The following is a 20,618-nucleotide window of genomic DNA, read 5'->3' as shown; positions in this document are numbered from 1 at the left end:
AGCACTCTAAACAATACTATTTTTTTGCAAGATGCAGTATTTGCTTTAACATTCTGAACAGACAAGAAACAACATAATTATCTCGGTATTTGTAGATAGATATTTTCCCTTGGGCCCTGAATGCTTATTTTCACAGAACTACTAGTTCTGTTGAAAGGAGCAGAAAATGTAGCAGGATCCTAAACACTAAGCTACATTTATCTTTGCCCAATTGATTAGAAGAGCAGGCTTTTGCTGCTGTATACAATACAATATGATAAGCCATGACTACATCATACATGGATGCATAATTTACATAAAATAAATGGAGGACATAAGCCCTTTATAAATTTATAATGATTATACTCTATCATTCAGAAACGATGTCAAAACTTGACTATACTACTATATAACTAATAACACTCCTCTAACATTTGTAGAGTAGTTTGCAAACAAAAGAATATTTCAGCGGCTGTAAATTGCAGGTAATTTGTATGTAGCCTATCTGTACCTGTATGCACACAACTCCCAACTCCTGAGGTAAGGACAATGAAGCGCAAGAACAATCCATTATCCCTATTTTCATTCACGTTCCCCCAGACCACGATTCCTTCAAAGGAGATATTCAGAAAGCCAGCATCTTCTGTTTGTGATCACAGAGAATGGCACGCGCGCGCACACACACACACAGAGTCACAACCAAATTCAGGGAAAGATATGACTACTGCTGTATCCAGATAAAACTGTGCAGGTTTTTAAACTTTTGGTGTTTATTCTGCCATTCAGAGGATAAAGACAGACAATAGTAAACATTCAACAGAACACTTCTCAAAATGCAGCAGCCCAAAGATTCACAGTCCCATCTATGTTATTGGCTAAGTCACCTTATAGCAGCAGGAATCTTTTTTTTTTTAAAGGAATGATTTATTATGTGCTTCACTACTAAATGAGCCTCATTTTGCATTCTAGTTTTAATCCAATGTGCTGGGATTATTTACAAAAATAATGCCCAGCCTATTAAAACAACAGACTAAATGAGTTCTCAGAAAAGTAATTTCATATAAAACAAGTTAATCCCAAATACTAGTCAGTATCATAATTTAAGTTTCTGATACCCAGATTACATATTCCTCCATCTGAATTTAAGTGATAAATTCAAGAAAGATTACTTGTGTCTTGGTTTATGATGGTTTAATACAATTTGCTAGTCTAAGGAGTGATCAATTTATGCAACAATGGGAAGGAACCATAGCACTGGAAGTAATCACAGTGTCGATTAGAGAACACAGTTTGGATCCTGAACAATAACTGTGAAGTCCTTCTACAGTAAGGCAATTACCCCACCTTCCTGCTCTCATTGCAGTTTCTGTGCCCCTCAAAATTATGCTCATGATGGTCAACAGACTTGAAGATATGGTGTGGGAAGCAAACTGGGAATCTGTAGCAATAAAGGAGAATTGAAAGAGCTCCCTCCTCCAACAAATGGAGAAACCATTCTGCCACAGCTGCTGTGCCAAATGGAAGGATCAAGGTCTATGCATTTTCAAACACTGGATCAGTACCAAAAACTTAACTTATAACGCACAGGACCAGCGTAGTTGGGAGTATAGAATTAAAGTGAGACACAAACTTTTAACAAATGTGCTGCCTTTGTTCTAGAGTTTCAAGATTACAGAATACGGATATATTATATTATTTAGAAAATTCATCTGCTGCCTTTGTGGAGTATCTACTTCATGTAGCTCACAAAACAAAACATAGCACATTAAATCTGACAATTAAAAATTCACTTTGGTCATAAAAACAGCACAAAACAGCAAGCAGCTAAAAAGTGCCTTGGATCAGTTCTCAGGCTAAAAGCAGATTGTGAAAATGTTATAAAGTCGCAAACCTTTTATAATTAAAAACCTGAGTTAGAAGAAACATTTGACCTGGTGTGTAAACGAGAGCAGGGAAGGTACCAGGTGAACCTTGAGGAACAGGTAATTCCACAGGCAAGGTGGCATTACTAAAAAGCCTCTGGCTGCCACCTACCTCTCCTCTTGAAGGCAGGGGGCACAAAGTGCAGGGCATGAGGGGAAGATCTGTATTGTATGTGAAGCAGTGGTCATTCTTGTTACTTATGATAGCATACTTAGCAAAGTCCAGAAACAATTTATATTGGGAGTATTAACTGATAAACAAAGAAGAAATCATTTACTCTAAATGTATCAAATAGCAGAGGAAAAAACTATGTATGCTAGATACGAGCACTCAATATCAGGGGGAAAAGAGCAAGTTGATGAAAATTCTTGAGGCTGGTGTATAAATGGAAAACTATATCAGATAGCCTCAACTGCAGCTAGGTACTGATGATTTGACAACATATATTTGTAAATAATTAAAAGTATAAGCCTATATTTAACACAGTGATTCGGAGAAGAGATCTACTCATAAAATGGAACTTCATTGTGAACTCAATTATTACTGTAGCCTCCTTTGTCAAGCCACTTCAGATATTTGGGAGATCTAGAAATTTGGAACGAAGGTTTCAGTGGCTTGATGGAATCAGTATACATTGTGTGACCCCTCACAAGAGTCCTTCCATGCAAAAGGACCTTTGGATCCAATCAAGTTTGTGGTTATCAGTAGAAAATTTACTCAATCTACTAAAGTTCATTTAAACAATACCACCTTTTTATTTCTGACCTTCCCCTTCTTAATTCTATTGTAGATCTATCTTTTGTCCTGATAACCATAGTACTATAAGTATTTGTACCTAATAAACAGTCTAATTTCTGAATATTAGTTACACTCTCTTTCTCCCTGTGGCCACTGATTTTCCTTTGTGTCCTGCTCCCCCAATCCAAATTAGTTAAAACCAAGTTGCAATGTTAGTTAAGCACTGGATAGCCAACTGGCTGGGCAAAATAAGCTGAAAAACTTGGCAGCAATACTATCAAGGTGGGCCTGTAAGGGCAACCAATCTTGCCCGAAAGAGGCTGGAAAGTGGTACCAATAACAAGTTGTTTGACTTGCCTCGTCTCACAGTACTATAATTAGTCATGGAGGGCTCCACAATTGTTCCATTTTATACATGGTAATACAGAATATGGAACACGGGAACTGATCCAACAGATAAGCAATAGGAGCTAAAATACTCCATGCATTTCTTTCAGCTATCACATTTTGACATCCAAGTAGTGTCAATCACTATGGATCCAACTATGGATCCAGCCTACCATTTTCTCCTTCCCACCCTTATGGTCCCCCACTCTAGGAAATAGCTTTTTCTAGAGATTAGTAACACACAGTGGGAAGGGGAAAGTTCCACTCCACTGATGGAAAATTTAATCTACATTCAATTACTTATCTGTAAAATGAAATTTAAAATCATGGGGCAATTATAAATAATATACAATGAAGAATGGAACTAACTCTTAACTTCTATCTTTGCTTTATTTTTACAATATGTAAGCATGTATGTGCATGTATGAGCCTCAGGAGAGGGCGGTATATAAATACAAAAATAAAAAAATAGGAGTCTTGGGGGGGCAGAATAGGGAAGAGTGAACAATAAAATGCTTTTTATGGGTTCTAACTGGATTGTAATCACTGAAGGAGCAAGGGCCCTTTTTCGTTTTACTTTTAAATGGATAGTCTGCTTTCTCTTGCTAAGTACTAGAGAGTAAGCAAATAAATTAAATAATCTGAACCATAATGAACTCCTTAGCAATTTCTAAACATGCCAACAAAACCTTTCCCAATATTTGTGCCCCGGTCAGCCTCATTAAGCTTACACTCAAAGGAATAGTTTTGTACTCCTGTTTCCCAACTATAACCAAAATCTTAATTAGTTAAATAAGAGGGCACATTTCTAAGAACTTTTAAAAGAAAGGGCCAATACTTCATTTTGCAAAATTTACTTCTTCCACAAAAGTTTCAAGCACATTTGTTGTACCATTCATTTTAAAAAGAAAGATAAATCAAGGCCTTCAGTCAAATATAGAAGGGCTCTTCTGCAAAGTGGATAACTTGACAACTATATCCATTTTCTGTTTGATTCATCAGATGCCAGAAGGTGTCAGTTATTAAACCCCTACAGAGATCAATGACCCTAAAGCCTTTCCCTAGCATCTGATTTGCCCCACGGTATGACAGTATAAAATCAAGGATCTCTCATGTACCCACTCTGTGTCCATCTTTCCTCAGTGACCTAGTTCTCATTCCAGCACTTACATATTGATTTTTAAGACTGTACGTCCCCCATATAGCTCTCGGAAAACAAAGCATAACTGGAAAAATAAAGTTACATGGAAAAATATTGTTTTTAAGCATAGTATGTGCATCTTTTTTCAGTTAACACTTTCCTAAGGAAGTGAACATCTTTAATTGCTAACCAAAACATTATGGAAGCTTTCTGATCTCCCAATTAACAGCATATTTTGTGTTTTTAAACACTGGGGGGGGGGAGAATGGTTACTTAAGATTCTAACCTGGAATGCTACCACCTCGGGCCCACCCTTTAGGCCTTCCATTGCAAAGGTCTCCAGGTGCAGCTTAGGTAGCTGCAGGGTGAAGTCATTCCTGGTTGCCGCAGTCCATGACAGTGAGATCTGATCTCTGACCTAAAAGGGAAAAAAACAGTATCAATGGTAATTCCCCTTCAGACACATTAACTGGGATGAAGTGGGTCCCCTTGAGTCCACTGAGTGGACTTGCATTGATCGCTGGACCTGAAATCCATGAATAAATTTAGGACTAATTGATTTTTCGTTGCAAATAAATCTCTAATTCAGAGTGCTGGGAGAGAATGTTAAGAAGAAAAAGCATCCTTTCTCCTAGACTGAAACAAGATGGGAAAGAAAGTCACTAAAGGCTTCTTTCTTGTCCAAGCAGTGCAAGTAAATTCTACAAATATACAGTGATGCGAAACTCAATAAATCAAAACCTAAAATTTGTTCACAATTGTCCATACAACAATAATTGCCTGTTTTATTAATATATAATTGTGTATCAACTACAATGGCTGCATACACCACTAAATATATATCTAAAATACTGCTGAGTTTGAGGTTCAGGCCAGGATATTATTTTGAAGACTCTAAAAAAAATGTCTTTAAATAGTTTTTCAATAGTAAGGTTAAAAAAATTGCTTGCATAAATTTGACTATGAGGGTATTTTTTAAAACTTGGTTGAACAGCTTCTTTGTCCTTTCCTGAGCATTAAAACTGCCATCTCATTTGGCAGTAAGTCTCCTAAAGAAGGTAACTCCGAAGAGAAAATTGGTATTCCCCCCCAAAACCAAAATAGTTTGAATTTAAAATATTCAAAGAGGCATAGTTTAAAGAAACAATAACAAAACATGCGGCACTGTAAATGAGATACAAACAGTTTCTGTAGATAAATATAACCTTATGCAGTTGGTATTGTACTGCCATCTTCTGTCAAGGTGAGAAATCCCTTTTATTCATTCCATGTTCTAAAACCCAGAAAGTACAACCATGCTTCTAAATTTTTTGATCAGTTTTCATACCCATGTGAGTTTCACATCAAACCAAACTTATTTTGTTAGTCAAAAGCTGAAACCCCTCACATACTCACACCATGTTTGAATGCTATTCACATTCCCAAATTTTACTCTCTATGGAATTAAGTACTATGTGTTTTACTATTGCTTTTCTTGCTCTCAAAGTACATATTACTGTGTATATTCAACAAATGATAGTGTTCGTGTGCTTTTGAATAATTAAAATTATTTCCTTGCATCAACAAGTAATTCTTTATAATAAATCTATAGCTTTTTAATGGGAGAATAAAAACAAGCAAAACAACTCAGAAATAATTCTGAACGTTTCTACTCATCTATAAACACGCACAAGACTGGATAGTCTGTATATTTTATGTGGACGTGTAAAATTTCATTTTAAAATTCAGTTTAGGCAGAGTTTAAATCCTGATATTTCTGTCTTCCATCTATATACCAGCTCACTTTATTAACTTTAATTTGTGTGGATTAAGGTCCAGATTATTCTGCTTGCTTCAATATTCCTTCAGTGTTTGTACACATGTACTCATAAAAACATTTTACATCTCTAACATCTGAGAGTACATGTTATTTTACAGAATTACAAAACTATATATATATATATATTCAATGGTGTAGTGTTTAGGAATAGGAAGCCTTCTATTTCCCAAGCTGACCTAAAGAATTCCTGTCAATACCTGTGGCTGCCAAACTTATGCACTATAATGCAATTTTTATAACAAGCGTAGGTCCTCCACACATTTCTACACAGTCTGTTCTAGGTTCATGTTAGAGAGTCCAGTGGAACAAACACTGTCTCCAGGGTCTTCTGTCAGCATGTGTAATTTTGTTCAGATGTTAACCTTGCCCAATGTAATACAAACATGTTATCTTAACTATATCCACAATAATACATATTTCACTTGATTTGTGAGAGTTTAGATATGCTAACATTTTCTGTCTCTCATTGCAGCCAATATATACTCAGATAAAAGAAAACATTAATGTGGATTAAGGTGCTAAGAATTTATCAACATCAAACCACCAGTGTTTTGCCTTCTACCCTTCTGAACCATAGTCAATAGATCTAAATATTTTACTGCACCCTGGCCAATTCATTGTTTGATGTTTAAAAACGCACCCAGAATCAAAGAAAATTTATTAAATTTGAGCCCCCAAATGAGATACTATTAGCTTTGAAAGTCAAGTTTAACTGCGATATTGATGATTCTCTTTTTTCTGTGACAAAATTCACCAGGGAAATCCCTGATGTCAAAGTACCAAAGCAGATTGCTAATACTGAAGAGGGAGGGGAGGAAGGGAGCAGAGGGAGAGATGAAGAAGGCAAGAGAGTGGGAGGAAAACAATGTATATCCTAAATAAGTAGAACACTGAAGAGACAGTAAAAGGTACTTTAACCCTATCTCCATCTGGTTCTGTTCCTCTGCCATGATCATCTCAAGTTCAGTTTCAGGAAGAAAACCAGTAACATGTAAATCTTTAAAATGTACCAAATATGCAGTAAGAGATATTATTAGAAAGAAATGAAATTGTTCGCTGCAATAAAAGCTTCTGGAAACCAAGAGACCAATTTGTGAATGCTTCTTAATTATGTTTTTGATACAAAGATCTATTATGACTTTCCTTCATATAAACAATGCTGTTTCAGCTACTTCAAAAATGATTTTATTTCTGATAGCCAACTGTAATATATGCTGAAGGTCATAAGAAGTAAAGGAAAGGGAAAAAATTAAGAGATAACTATACCCCAACCCACAAAGCATGTGATTTCCTTATGACATAGTTTTCAATGAAGTGGTAAAAGGGTCCATACAAAATTTCACCTGCATAAGGAAGACTAGTAGATCATGGAGATTCTTTCTTGCTGATACTTGAATTTTTTTCTGTATGGAGCACAATTACATACAATGGAATTTTGCCCTCAGAAATGTTTGTCTACACAGTACTGCTATTTCAGAGTGCTGATTTGCCTCGTGATACTACTCTGAAAGCAAGGAAAGTGCATGCTTATTCTGGACCCTGAAGCTATGCATATCCTATATCAGGTTAGGCAAACATTTTGCTCCAAAACTGGGGACAAACCTGTAGTATCTACCTATGAAATGTTGGTGAACTGATGAACTAAAAGGTAAGGGCATGTTATTCTAAACAGGGACTTGCAAACTTCACATTCTGAGCAGATACTGGTCCACTCCCAGAAAATGTTCAGGGATATGGAAAATATCAGTACCCCAACTTCTAAATATTTCAGACTATACAAATGCCTAAAATGCACTTCAAAACCACAGGATAGATAATCTTTCAAAAAAAAGTCAGTACATTATAGTTAGGATGTGGGAGACCCAAATTCCAGATCCCACTGGGCCAGTAACATACTCTCAGCTCAGCCTACCTCACAGGGCTGTTATGAAGATATTGCAGGGAAGGTAGAACCATACTTATTAAAAATCATTATTTCTATGTTTGGGAGGAAGGATTTCTTATACTAAAATTATCCAAGTGCTTTAATTTTGAAGTGAATTATATAAAATGCAGCATGGGATTTCAATATGGGGAACTTGCTGAAGAGGAATTAGATTGAAAATCCCTGGATCTGTACAACTGGATCATAATCCAATTACAGGAAGGGATTCCAACTGATGTCCAAAACAACTTGTGATTCAAACTTCAGTGGAGCAGCATGAGACTCACTCACAGGAAACCAGCAACAGGACAAGTTCTGTAAAATAAGTGGACCTCCCTTTACAAAAGTCATGATCAAACTATTTTTAAGTATCTTAAAATGGATAGCTTTATTAGCTTGATTATTTTTTTTAACATTTCCACTCTAAACAATGAATTGACTCTTTGGCCTTTCCAGAAAAAGCAGATGGGGTATATGAAAAAACCCTGTAATCTAAAAATTACATGCAAGTATAGGCTTATATTCACCATAATCCATGTCAGTCCATGACTTCCTTGCTGAGAAAAACACCCATGAGCAAGCACTAATAAACTAATCTAAAGATTAAATCTGGATTACTAATTAGGTACTGGCTAAATAAAAAAAGTGATATTGTGCAAAGTTCTGTGTGGCAATTCAATCTCTCCAAAGATGAGTTTACTTAAACAACATAATTCTAATGGATGGTATTATGCTTTATAAATTTTCTTAAAGTTGCTGCTCCCTGCAGAGACAGAAAAATATAACAAGAATACCAGTCACTATTATATATTTTACCAGAACAGCTTGCTTGTGGATACTTGTCAGAACAATCTCCAAGACATGTGTTGAATGAGATGGAAAAGGAACAGGAAATTAACCATTTTGTATTTTTAAATCTAATTTTAGGTCATTTATCAGGAAAGTAGCTTCTGTGTATTTATAGAACATAGTTTTATGATCAAGTAACAGCTAAATATTCTCCATTTTAGATGTATGAAATGGTCCCAAATCTCCTACTCTTGCCGTCTACTAAACACTAACCAAATTAATTTATCCTTAACAAAGAACTGCCTTACACTGAATAGTAACATCATTGGGTGAAGTTACTGATTTCAGGCCACTAATATAAATCAACATTAATCTTGACAGTTAACCAGTCTGCACAAACTGTGGTATCCCATAATACGTGGTCCTCAACCTTCCTAATGCCGCAACCCTTTAATACAGTTCCTCATGCTGTGATGACCCCCAACCATAAAATTATGCAAGTGTTCTTTCACAGAACATAAACTGAAACTGACCAATGGCGTGAAGATCCATTGTTCTTGATTGTATATAATTTGTTTGTTTCCGGGGTTTCTCCCTTCAGCTCTGTCTCTTGTCCCACCATGCCGATCTCACTCTTTTCCACTGCTCCAGACAGACGAATGCTCTATCTTGATCTACCCCGCAAGGCTGTTGTGCGGATTGTGACCGCTGGCAAAGCTGCTTGCCCTGCAGCCACCTCTGTGAAAGGGTAATTTAACTCCCAAAGGGGCCCCAACCCCCAGGTTGAGAACCACTACTTTAATATCTAGTAGTCAAGGTTGGCCCTTTGTGGATCTCAGAACAGGTACAACTGATCCAGCCTCAGTGACAGTTGACAGTTCTTCAAACCAAGGGAATGCCAAGGTTGTATAAGAATTGTTTCTAAAATAACACAGAAGCCCAAAATGGTACTGAGCATTCAATTTGCTTTTTCAAATATAATCCAGTTATGGTGACTGCCTGTCCCAGAGCACTGATGATTAAAATTCCTCAGCTACACCAAATTCACCAGTAGGCAATAGATAGCCACAAAAATCAGTTTAAGTATACAGTGTATACACTTCCAAAAACTGCTGGAAAAAAACCACATATACCATTGCTATTGTTCTGGCATATCACACTACTAAACCACAGCCCTTTGCTCCTTATTTGTTACAAACACTAGAAGCATGTAATTGTTACCCTTATTCCACAGAGCTGCAACTGAGCTGGATGTATTTTAATAGCTAAGGAGAGTAGTAATAGGCAAGACAGTAACAACCAACCTGTTGTCATTCAATACTCTCTAGGCTTTAACAATGAGGGGCGGGGGGAGTGTAAGTTTTCAATCACAGTTCATTCTAAATCGGAAATAGCTGTATCCCTGTTAAGAATAGTAGGAGCAAAGTTAAACTGTGTATCTTAGCTCTTGCACTGTGTATATTCTCATATGCCACATTCAGCACAGTAATCATTGGGGTTGATCCCATTCTTATCCTACCAGTCCACTGAGCAATCTTTGAAGGCTTCCTCCAGCCTAAGGATCCTTCCTTCAGTTGGAGGACTTCCTTGGCTCCAACCATCCACCAAAGAGACTTCTACCAGCTTTTAAAGTTGATGTTTAAGGTATGCCTACTCTTCTGATGTGGACCCTATATTAATGTTTACTTTGAGTTCTTTTATCTTTTTTCCGTTTGTATTTAAAAAGTTTCAGGTTATAAACTGCCCAGTTTTTTGTATCACATTCAAGAATATTTTAGGTTCCCTATGCCAGGCCAGGCTCAAAGTATGTTTAAAAAATTTTTTTTTAAATTAAATGTTTTGAATTATTACTTTGTATATTTATTCTAAAAGATATATTGGTACTAACATGTATTGTTGTAACTCTTATCTAGTCAGATCCCCTGACAAAGCTTACTGTGAAATGTTTTAAGATCTAAAAGGTTCTCTCGTGCACCTTATTCTTCTTTTAGGAAGGAAGGAAGGAAGGAAGGAAGGAAGGAAGGAAGGAAGGAAGGAAGGAAGGAAGGAAGGAAGGAAGGAAGGAAGGAAGGAAGGAAGGAAGGAAGGAAGGAAGGAAGGAAGGAAGGAAGGAAGGCTTCTTATTTAAAAAAAAGTATAGTATAGTTTTCTGGAAAACGCTACAGCACTGAAAAAGGAAGTACATACACACACTTAAAATCCCTCAAAGCAAAGCTTAGTTGAACAAAAGATTAAATTTGATCTAGGCCTTTCAAGTAAACACCAGCCACTATGACAAAGCTATTCTGTATTCGTGTTACGGGCACAATACTACATCTGTTATAAACTGATTGCATTGACCTTGGGCTGGAAGTGAATCCATGTCTGGAGAAATAACAGCTACACGCTAACTAATTTCACATTACTCCATACAAGGATGTTTCCTTACTTAAGACCAAGTATACACATGGACATACGGGGGGTGGGGGGGCAGGAACAAAACCAACCTTTCAAAATTTGCAAAGAATGAAGACAGTTGGGCTCTGGCATTAGTTACATTGATACATCTAAGCTGAAAACAGTTAAACACATGGATAAGACATTCTGCAATGTCTTATCTTTAGTTTGTCAAGGTTTTTTAAATCCCTCTTGAACTGGAGTACCATTTTTAGCTTGGCTAGGTCAGAATGACACCGAACACTATGAATGATGACACACTAGACAGCTATATGGACAGAGATGTCATCAGCAAGCCAGCTGTGCTAACACCTGTATGTCCTGCACAATTGATCTTTAGGAATATGGATAAAGAAATTCAGGTTAATGGGGGGACAAAGCACAAATGATATTTAATATACTTGCAAAACCGCAGAATGAAATACAGGAAGGATCACTTTGAATGACTAATGAAGCAAAATGTAAATTTTATTTTATTTCAATTTTACATGCACCAGGTCTCTTTCAGAAAGAAAGAGGCACATCTCTAGAACCTTAACTTACTACAACGCCATCAATATAAAAATAGCATGAATCATGATTTATGTGACTATAAAAACAAAAATAGGTGCTTTAAAGAAACTTAAAAAAAATCTTTGTTCTTTTCCTGTTGCCTTCTTTTATATGTGTCTACCGGTCCGTTTCACTTGTGGCAGGTGCCAGATTGATAGACAAAAGCCAAGAATAGGCACGGCACACACAACAGCAGCCTTGGATTCCTGTCACTGTCCTGCCAGTGCATACGAGCCCTACATGCTATATTTCCAACTCAATGTCAGATCCCCATCGACTTTCTCAATTAACACACTTGGCATTAGCAGCAAAAGCAGTTTATTGAGGTAGCAATATGATGCTCATGATTATCCTTGCTGAAACTAAATTAATAAGCAATACACTGATCAATATAATCCCAAAGCCCCCACCCCCAGACACACAGGAGAACACCCCAATTAGGAAAAGGTGGGCTTCCCCTGTCAAAAACGGAAGAATGCATGGAACTGTCCTGGTCCCAGGTGCACATCACATCACTCCTGCAAGACTGACCCAAGGCCAGCTGTATTGATAATGTTCAAACTCTCTCTCCCATGGTTTCATCTCCAAGAATGTAAATTGGCAATTAGAGTATGCAAAGAGATACACAACAGAAGCAAGCAACAGAGACAATTATAACCAGGTAGACTTTCCCAGGTCATTGACAGTTCACAGACTCCCCTCATCCCCCACATACATTTGGCAATGACAATACTGTTAGAATTATTGATACATCACTGATACCTGGCAAATGACCATATGACATTACCAGGCAGGAGGCTGACAGACAGATCCTGATAGAGGAAAAGAGTTGCAGATACCTAGACAAGCTATTCTAAGGTCATGAGGCTGGGAGGGAGATGATTGAATGGGGTGATCTGGGAGAAGGCACCTAAGAGACATAATAGCAAACTTGGATTAACCTTTCTGTAATTTACAAAGGTTATTAAATATAGTTTCTTCATCCATTATGGTATATATATTTATTAATACAGAAACATTAAAAATAAAATAAATTGTTCTCTAGCATTAATTTGAGAAACTTGTGTTTTATGCTGGGGAGGGGTTAAGTAGCATACAATGACTTTGCAAGTTGGTTACAAAAAGGTAATGTAAGAAGCAGCTCCCACTTTAAAAAGTTCAAGAACCCCTCTCTTAGGGAAATACTGTCATTTGCTAGAGAATATCCATGCTGTTCTCCAAACTGCTTCTGGCACATGCACTGATTGTGCCACATGCTCTAGTGCAGTAGTCCCTAACCCCCGGTCCGGGGACCGGTACCGGTCTGTGGATCAGTTGGTACCGGGCTGTAGCTCCTCCTCGTCCTCCTCCTCCCTGGCTGCAGCCTTGGGGGCTGCCCTGCTACTCTACCGCTGGCTCACCTTTGGTGCTCTCCAGCAGCCACCATAGCTGGGGCTCCCCCTCGGTGTGGCACTGCACAGCTGCTGCTGGCAGTGCCCCCCAGTGGGCAACGGGAAGTCAGGGGCACCAGCGGGAAAGCAAGTAGAGCACGGGCTTAGGCAGCGGTGACGATTCCTCGGTAAAAGACTACCTCCCCCCCTCCGGGCCTCAGCAAAATTATCAAGCATTGACTAGTCCCTGGTGATAAAAAAGGTTGGAGACTACTGCTCTAGTGCACAGAGTGCATAATTTCAGGGAGACCCAGGTTCAAAATTCCATTCTCCTACAGATGTTTACTGCATCACCTTGAATTAATTACCTTTTCTTTCTGCCTGATGGACACCACAAGGGTGTAGAGGATAAAACTGAAAGGAGAACGATGCAAATTACTTTGGGTCTTCCCCACTGGGAAGAAATGTGAAGTATAAATATCTACATAAATAACTATTGAGCCATGAAGTGAAAGCAGGAGAAATGTAAAAGTTTTACTAATCATTGCAGGGGTGGCTGACTTTGCCTGAAGACAGAACGGACAATTCTACTTTATTAAGTCAGCTCCATCATGGTTGGCTAATGGTACCTAATTATACCTGAAGAATTGTGCTTTATTAAGTTAGTCCTGTCTAGACTCAGATTACATGGCAGGTTGGGGTGGGGGTGCTACAAGTGTACTCAATCTATTGGAGGAGTCCTCAAATTATTTCTCCAAATACAGACTGTAGTGGCTTCACTGAGGGGGAAACAGTATGTCAAATGAAATTTCAGAATGGCTTCTTGTGTGCCTGTTTCTCTCTCAACACATGCATGAGGAAGTTGGTTCCCAACTTATTTGTATCAGGAGACCAACACAGATATCTCCATGCTATATTTTACATGCTTGTCCCCCATTCCTTCTCATTCCAAACAGATGCAATGTGAGATACAATCCTCAAACTAAACAGAAGATGAGATATATTTATAAAAGATGCTTTAAATAATTCTTGTATTGAGAATCGAGGGGAAGGCTCCATTTATTACAGATCACAGAACTGCTAAGATGTACCAATAAGAATCAGGCCCTTGCTGATCACTAGCAAACAAATTCTGCCAATTTGACTCTACCCCCCATTCTATAATCAACTTAGTTGGTGTAAAGTCTCATATATTTCAATGGAACATTCTTGTTAAGTAAACCCACACAAGGTTTAGCCGTTTGATTCTCCCCTCCTCAATGAAAAAAAAAAAAAGAACAATGAAGAATATGTATCTTAAATCCAAAATTCTGTCATATATACACTGTGAAGTAAAAGACAGAAAACACAGTTCCTGCCAAAGTGTGATCAGGAAAATGCTTCTTTAGTAAAGTTGCACATTAAAAGTTGCCTACTGACTAGGTTAGGTAAAAGCAAATAGCTAGAGACTAAAGTGGATGAGGCTGGGGGTCATGATAGCAAGAATGTTCTTAGAAATATCTGAATGAGTAAAACAGGCAAAATTGATTATTCCTGCGGATTTTCTTTTCTTTTTTAGCAATGAGCTGAAAAGTCTTTGCACCGCTGACCGTCTTAAGGTGTTCAAGTTAGCAGAAACTGTGGTACATGCAGGCAAAGGAGGCAGCAAGAAATAGCATGATGCAACTGTCTTGGGAAATGTATCAGTCATATAGTGAAAAACCTGAGACTCCTGACAGTATAGGGACAGGACTAACTGAACTTCAAAATCCCACACATTTTCTAGGAATTCTACAAGTCCCAAAGCTCCGTTAGTAAATGGAGCTGAAATTTCCACCTAATGCCACACCCCCTTGATTGCTTTAACTTACACCATGTGATCCATCTCGAGTGTTAGCAAGAAAGGTGGATGATCAATAAAATAAATACACAAACAATTTTTGGACTTGATTTTTTAAAAAATGTAGTAAACATACTTTTTTTTTTTAAACTGTTGCTTAGAGAGCTAATGAGGCTTCCAGTTACTGGCAGGTCTAGATCAAATTGGCCCTCAGAATCCTGCATAAGGGAGGGAAGATGTCCGTGTTCTTTCTCTGCATTTTGCAAGGGAACTGCATGTATAGTTGTGTGCCACAGATTCTTCTTGTTTCAGCAGCACTTGATGGAATTGCAAGTTGCTAAAATTATCTTCTTTCTTAAAAGAATGTATTTGTGAAAGCTAAAATAATATTAAGCTAAAAGAAAAATATATCTATTTTTCTTAAAAAGAAGTCACACTTCAAAAAACAAAACAGGAAAACCCACACACACAAAAAACACCAGACTGAGATGGGATGACATGCTACCCTACTGTCAAGTTTGCCAAAAGCATGGCTACACATTACCCCTGCCATATGAAAAGGAACCAGGCTCTGACTGTGGAGAACTCAAAAGGCAACTGACAGCTCATCTCCCAAAGCAGCTGAGAAGCAAGGGAGAGTAGCTGTGTGAGATAGCTAGAGATAAAAGCTCACTGGACAGCAGTGCCTCCTGCCCTCTCAACAGGGGTGGGTTGAGGCAAACACCTCCAGCTTTCCTAGTCTATCGACTGAAGGGATCCTCCCAGCAGATTCCTCAGCAGTTGGAGCCTGCTTTTCATGTGATGAATATAAAGTGTAACCTGCAGGCAACCCGTTCAGAACATATTGAACTGGACAATGCAGCCCTATAAGTTCCCAGGCAGCCAACCCTATTAGACAGATAATGGTAAGCATAAGCAGAAGATAAATGCAGTTCTGCCCAAAGTGTTACATTTCCAGGTCAAAACCAAAATCCTGTTTAGAAAATGGATAGGCCACCACTTCAGAGGCCTGCTTGAGACATCTTGTAATAAACCAAACACAATAAAATCATTAAAAGCAAATAACCCCCACCAAAAAACTCAAGCCATTTAAAAACCCAGAGACATCAAACAACCCTGGTCCACAAATCAAGCCTCATACCAGAAGTATACTATAAAATAGCTAAAACTCCCTAGTGAAAATCTTGGGTAAATATTGGCCTGCCATCAAAAGGAGAATAAGTGAGAGTGCCTGGTGAGCTTCAATGGAGAGGACATTCCAATGGCAAGGAACCATCACTGAAAAGATCCTGTGTCTGATTACCATCTACCTGATGTCTGTAGACGGGGGCACACAACACAGGATTTGGAGAGATGGATCGTAACTGGTGGGCTGGACAGTTGTAAGTCAACAATAAGATACAATTAAAGAAAATAGAGGGTAGCATTTAAAGGATCTGGATTTGGTGCTGGGGAAAAGGAAAGGGAACAGAGTTTAATACATTTCCCTGTGCCAAATGCATCACAAAATACTCACTGCAAGCATCTTACTCCATCCTTACTGTTGATCAGTACAAATAAAGATGACCATGCTGCACAGGGTAATAGAGAGGTCAAGTTGGATAGCTCATCAGTAGATGCTAACAGATGGCTACTGTGCAAATATACCAATAGCAGGAGTTGGTAAATCAAAGATCAAGTTGCCCAACTTAAAAAAAAAAAGAATGTGTACTTACTTTGGGGGATACCAGCAACATCTCTGGGTTATAAAATTCATATATACACAATTTACTTTAGCACTTAGTGCTGCATAGAGGAATTAAACACCCTCCTTATAATCTTGTTTGTAGTCGCTGCTGTTAAATTAGCCTTATGTATAAACTCTGTTTCAGCCAATATAGGTCTGTTCCTACAATGGAAGGTCTTAAGAGTAAACTCTCTTGTCTTTCTACATTATTGTGGCATTGCTCTCCCACAGTTATAAAAAAGCCAAAAGCATCGTCTGCATTAATATTTTAGACTAGCAGTTACCTTTCTGGCCTGATTTTCCAGACTGCTCACAAGAAAGCAGCTACCAAATATAATATTTATTTTTTATCTATTTCATACAATAATCCACATCCTAGGTTCTGTGTGCTCTGATAAGTAATTTAAAATGCTATCCACCAAACAAAAGGCATGAGCAACAATATTTTATACATACACACACAAAGAAACCAGAAGCAATGACAAAGAAGACGATTCAACTGATCAGCAGAAAAGCTAACAGGGAGTGTCTGGTCTGGTTGTATTGTTTTCACTGCAGGCAGGTACACACATTAAACATATTCCAGTGTAGCTTTCCCTCTAATGAATTTCTCCATAGTCTAACAGGAGAAGAAGTCTGATTAGGGAACTTCAATGTTACTGATAAGTTTCCAGTTAGGTGTGGTGGTTAAGCATGGCGACCTCTAATTTGGAGAGCTAGGTTTGATCCCCCACTTCTCCACATGCAGCTAGCTGGGTGATCTTGGGCCAGTCACAGATCTCCTTCTTTCAGCCTCACCTACTGCACAGGACGTCCATTGTAAGGAGAGGAAGGGAAGGCGATTGTAAGCTGTTTTGAGATTACCCAGGGTAGTAAAAAGCAGGGTACAAAACACCAACTCTTGTTCTTCACATGGACCGTTGATGCACTGGAGGTTTCATGCTGGGCTGCAGACTGGAGGTTTAGTCATGGCTGATTGCCCCACCTCTTCCTGCACCCACACAGGGGAGCATTTGGCCTCGTGCACCTCATCCACTCCCAATTTGTGCTCCTGCATGGGAGCTGGGGCAATGAAGTTCCCAGTGCATAAATGGTCATGGTTTGGAAGAGGCCAGTTCAAAAGATTTTACACACAAACATATACCCAGTGAGATTCACTTGAAAAAGGCTATCTGGTAACAAAAAGTCATGTGAGAAAATAAGCAACTGCTTCATGTATGTGAATTAGTCCTTTGAGACTGTGAATACACCTATTTTTATCTCTTGATATATATGGCCATGTTATCAAATAACCTGGACCTCAAACAGGAAAGAAAAAAAATTGATTTTTGGAGGAAAACCTTATGGGGACCCAAGGCAGTTTATATTGTTCTCCTCACCTCCACTTTATTGTCACAACTACCCTGTGAGGTAGATTTGTCTGAGAGTGCATGAGTGGCCCAAGGTTACATAGCCAGCTTCCCTGTCAAGGAGTGAACCTGACCCTGGGTCTCCTGCTCTAAGTTCATTCTTGAGGGAAAAGAATATTCCAAAATGGAGTTATTGAGATGCAGATATTATGGGGAAGAGAGAGCTGAGCATCTTACTTACTTGATGAAGTGTGCTTTCCACTGATCTCATATGAGTAGCAATTACTTCTTTTTCTCTGTTGAAAAGAAGAGTAGAAGGTATATTTACAGTCATCACATAAACTACTAGAAAGAGCATTACCAAATGACTCAAAATTTGTCATCTTTGAATCACTTCAGCGCAAACATAAAACAGATAGCTTAGATAACTATAAAGAGACTGCCATAAGCAGCATCCCCCCTCTTTTTGAGCTGACTGAAGGTCAAGCATATGGTGTTTCTTGTAAACAGTTGATTAACGATGGTGGATATCAATTCCACCTAGGATGCCATGCTGGACAATGTGGCAAAGGTATCAAGCAATTGCGGTACCTGTTAAGAAATGCTATCCCTACATTCAGATTACTTTGCATGTGGCTGAGGAGATTTTAGATCAGACACCTTCACAAATCAGAAATGATAGAAGCAGAAAATGTAAGAGTAGCATTGCTCCACGAACAAATACCCCACACATATGAAAATGCCAAACTGGCAAAAGAAATATGTCAACAAGGAAATCTTAATTACCTTGACAAAGCTCAGAGGCGGTAAGGCAGCCATGTGGCAGTCATAGGGGCATGTTCCATCTTCTCCAGAAAGGAGACAGTCCTCTGTACTAGCCAAGCACATGTCACCCATCCTTTCCTCTCATGATGATACCAGATGGGGCCAAACAAGTCCTATGGTGATGCTGCTGGGATTTGGCTCAAACTCAGCCAGTGGTGGCATAGGTCCAAGAGGCAATATTTGTTGTCTGCCATACTGCCATGAATGGGCCCTGCAGCATACCAACATCTGCCTCATTTTGCCATCCCAAGCGTGCCCGGATGGCTTGACTGACTACTCATCCTCCCTCATACAGTTGTGAGGCAGCAAACACAAGCCTGAGCTGCCACTTCTCCACTGCAGCAGGGAGTTCCTAACCTTCTAAGTAATGCCTTCCACTTTTATTCTACATACTTGCTTAGCCAGTTTCCAAGACAGCTGCATACACAGAAGAAACATGTCTCTGGGTCAGGTCAGGGAGAACGTTTTGAAAACCAAATGCCATGATGAATCTGCCCACCAATATTAGCAGGGAAGCCACTACTTTAAAAATGAAAGCAATACCCACAATACATGGAAGGGGAACACAGAGGGAACATGAGCACAAACTAGGGAATCTTCCACACAGGAGTTATCAGCAAAGATAAGGTTGCCCCATTTTGCTTCTAGGACAGGGACACAACCTTCTCCCTACCAAGTAAGGCACGGGGAAATCTGTTCCCTTACTAAAATGTGCATAGATAAATGAAAAGGTAAATGAAGAGAGAAGACAGGTAGAGACACATTAAGAAATGTAATAAAATTGCTGCGCATAGTCATACAGTGACAGGTTATAATTTTTCTGGGACCACTGTAAACTTGTAATATATAACCCATTTGATGCCATTTTAACTATATGGATACAAACCTATCTTATTTGAAAAGAAACATTTCTTGTTCATTCCAGAACTGTCATAAACCAGCCACATCATGGTGATGGCCTATTCACCCATTTGGATCCTTTCCTCCCACCGCCCACGTACTCCATATCTTCAGCCTTGGTCTTAAAGTGTGTTCAAATGAATTTAAGTTGAACACATGGCATATTAGCAAACTCCCTAAGACAGCAGATACAATCAGCACAGCATCCTGTACTCTACTACCACTACATTACAATTTTCATCCCACCCTTTCACCAAGGAATACAGAACACCGTATGTCATTGTTCTACTTGTCCACATTATCCTCCCAACAGACCTATGATGTATGATAGACTGAGAAAGAAACAACCAGTCCAAGGTTATCCAATGAGCTTCTCTGAAGCACAGGAGATAGAAACCTAGGTCTCCCAAGCCCTAGTCTGATACTCAAAGCACAGACTCTAATAAATCTCTCTGGTACCCTTGGGCCAGTCACTACTGCTCCCAATCCACATCAAAGGGGATAAATTGGGGGACAGAGGGTGAACAAGTGCATGAATGGTTCCTTGGAGCAAAAGGCGGGAGAAAATGCAATTAACAGACTGCATCATTGCCAGCATCACCATCCTTCTGTCATTTTGTCAACTGGAGTTGACTGCTGTTATTTGCTTACATATTCTCCAATGTTATGCTGATGGGTACAAGGTTTTTATTATAGGTATAAGACAGTAATGGCTTCACCCCACTTGGTGCTACATCTTAAAAATCCTCTTCTGTCTTCCTGTCCTGTGTGCACTGAGTTATAATGGCATACATTAGAGAATCTGATCTAGAGTGATATGCCTTGAGGAGGGGGTGCAAGAGGAGGGGTGCAAGAGGGGTCCTCTGAACAAAAGCAGGTGAAGGTGTTTGCTTCGTTCTGTGTAAAAGGTGTTGTGAACATGTCTCCTGTTTATACACTTT

At 38.8% G+C, this 20,618-nt stretch overlaps 1 protein-coding gene across 9 annotated transcripts in view; it reads right to left on the bottom strand.

Moving 5' to 3' along the window:
- The window catches only part of CCDC171 (coiled-coil domain containing 171), a 164,363-nt gene that overhangs the window by 42,391 nt on the left and 101,354 nt on the right, over positions 1–20,618 (bottom strand). For all 9 annotated transcript variants that reach the window (XM_077345127.1, XM_077345122.1, XM_077345123.1 and 6 more), the window contains 2 exons: positions 18,194–18,248; positions 4,455–4,586 (listed from right to left, as the gene is read on the bottom strand). In XM_077345127.1, the coding sequence (XP_077201242.1) occupies positions 4,455–4,586; positions 18,194–18,248 (187 nt within the window). The remainder of the gene's footprint in view (positions 1–4,454; positions 4,587–18,193; positions 18,249–20,618) is intronic.

Source organism: Paroedura picta, chromosome 7 (genome assembly GCF_049243985.1).
Source record: "Paroedura picta isolate Pp20150507F chromosome 7, Ppicta_v3.0, whole genome shotgun sequence".
NCBI classification, from domain to species: Eukaryota; Metazoa; Chordata; class Lepidosauria; order Squamata; family Gekkonidae; genus Paroedura; species Paroedura picta.
Note: the sequence above shows the minus strand (reverse complement) of the source record. Positions and strands in the feature narration are given on the sequence as shown.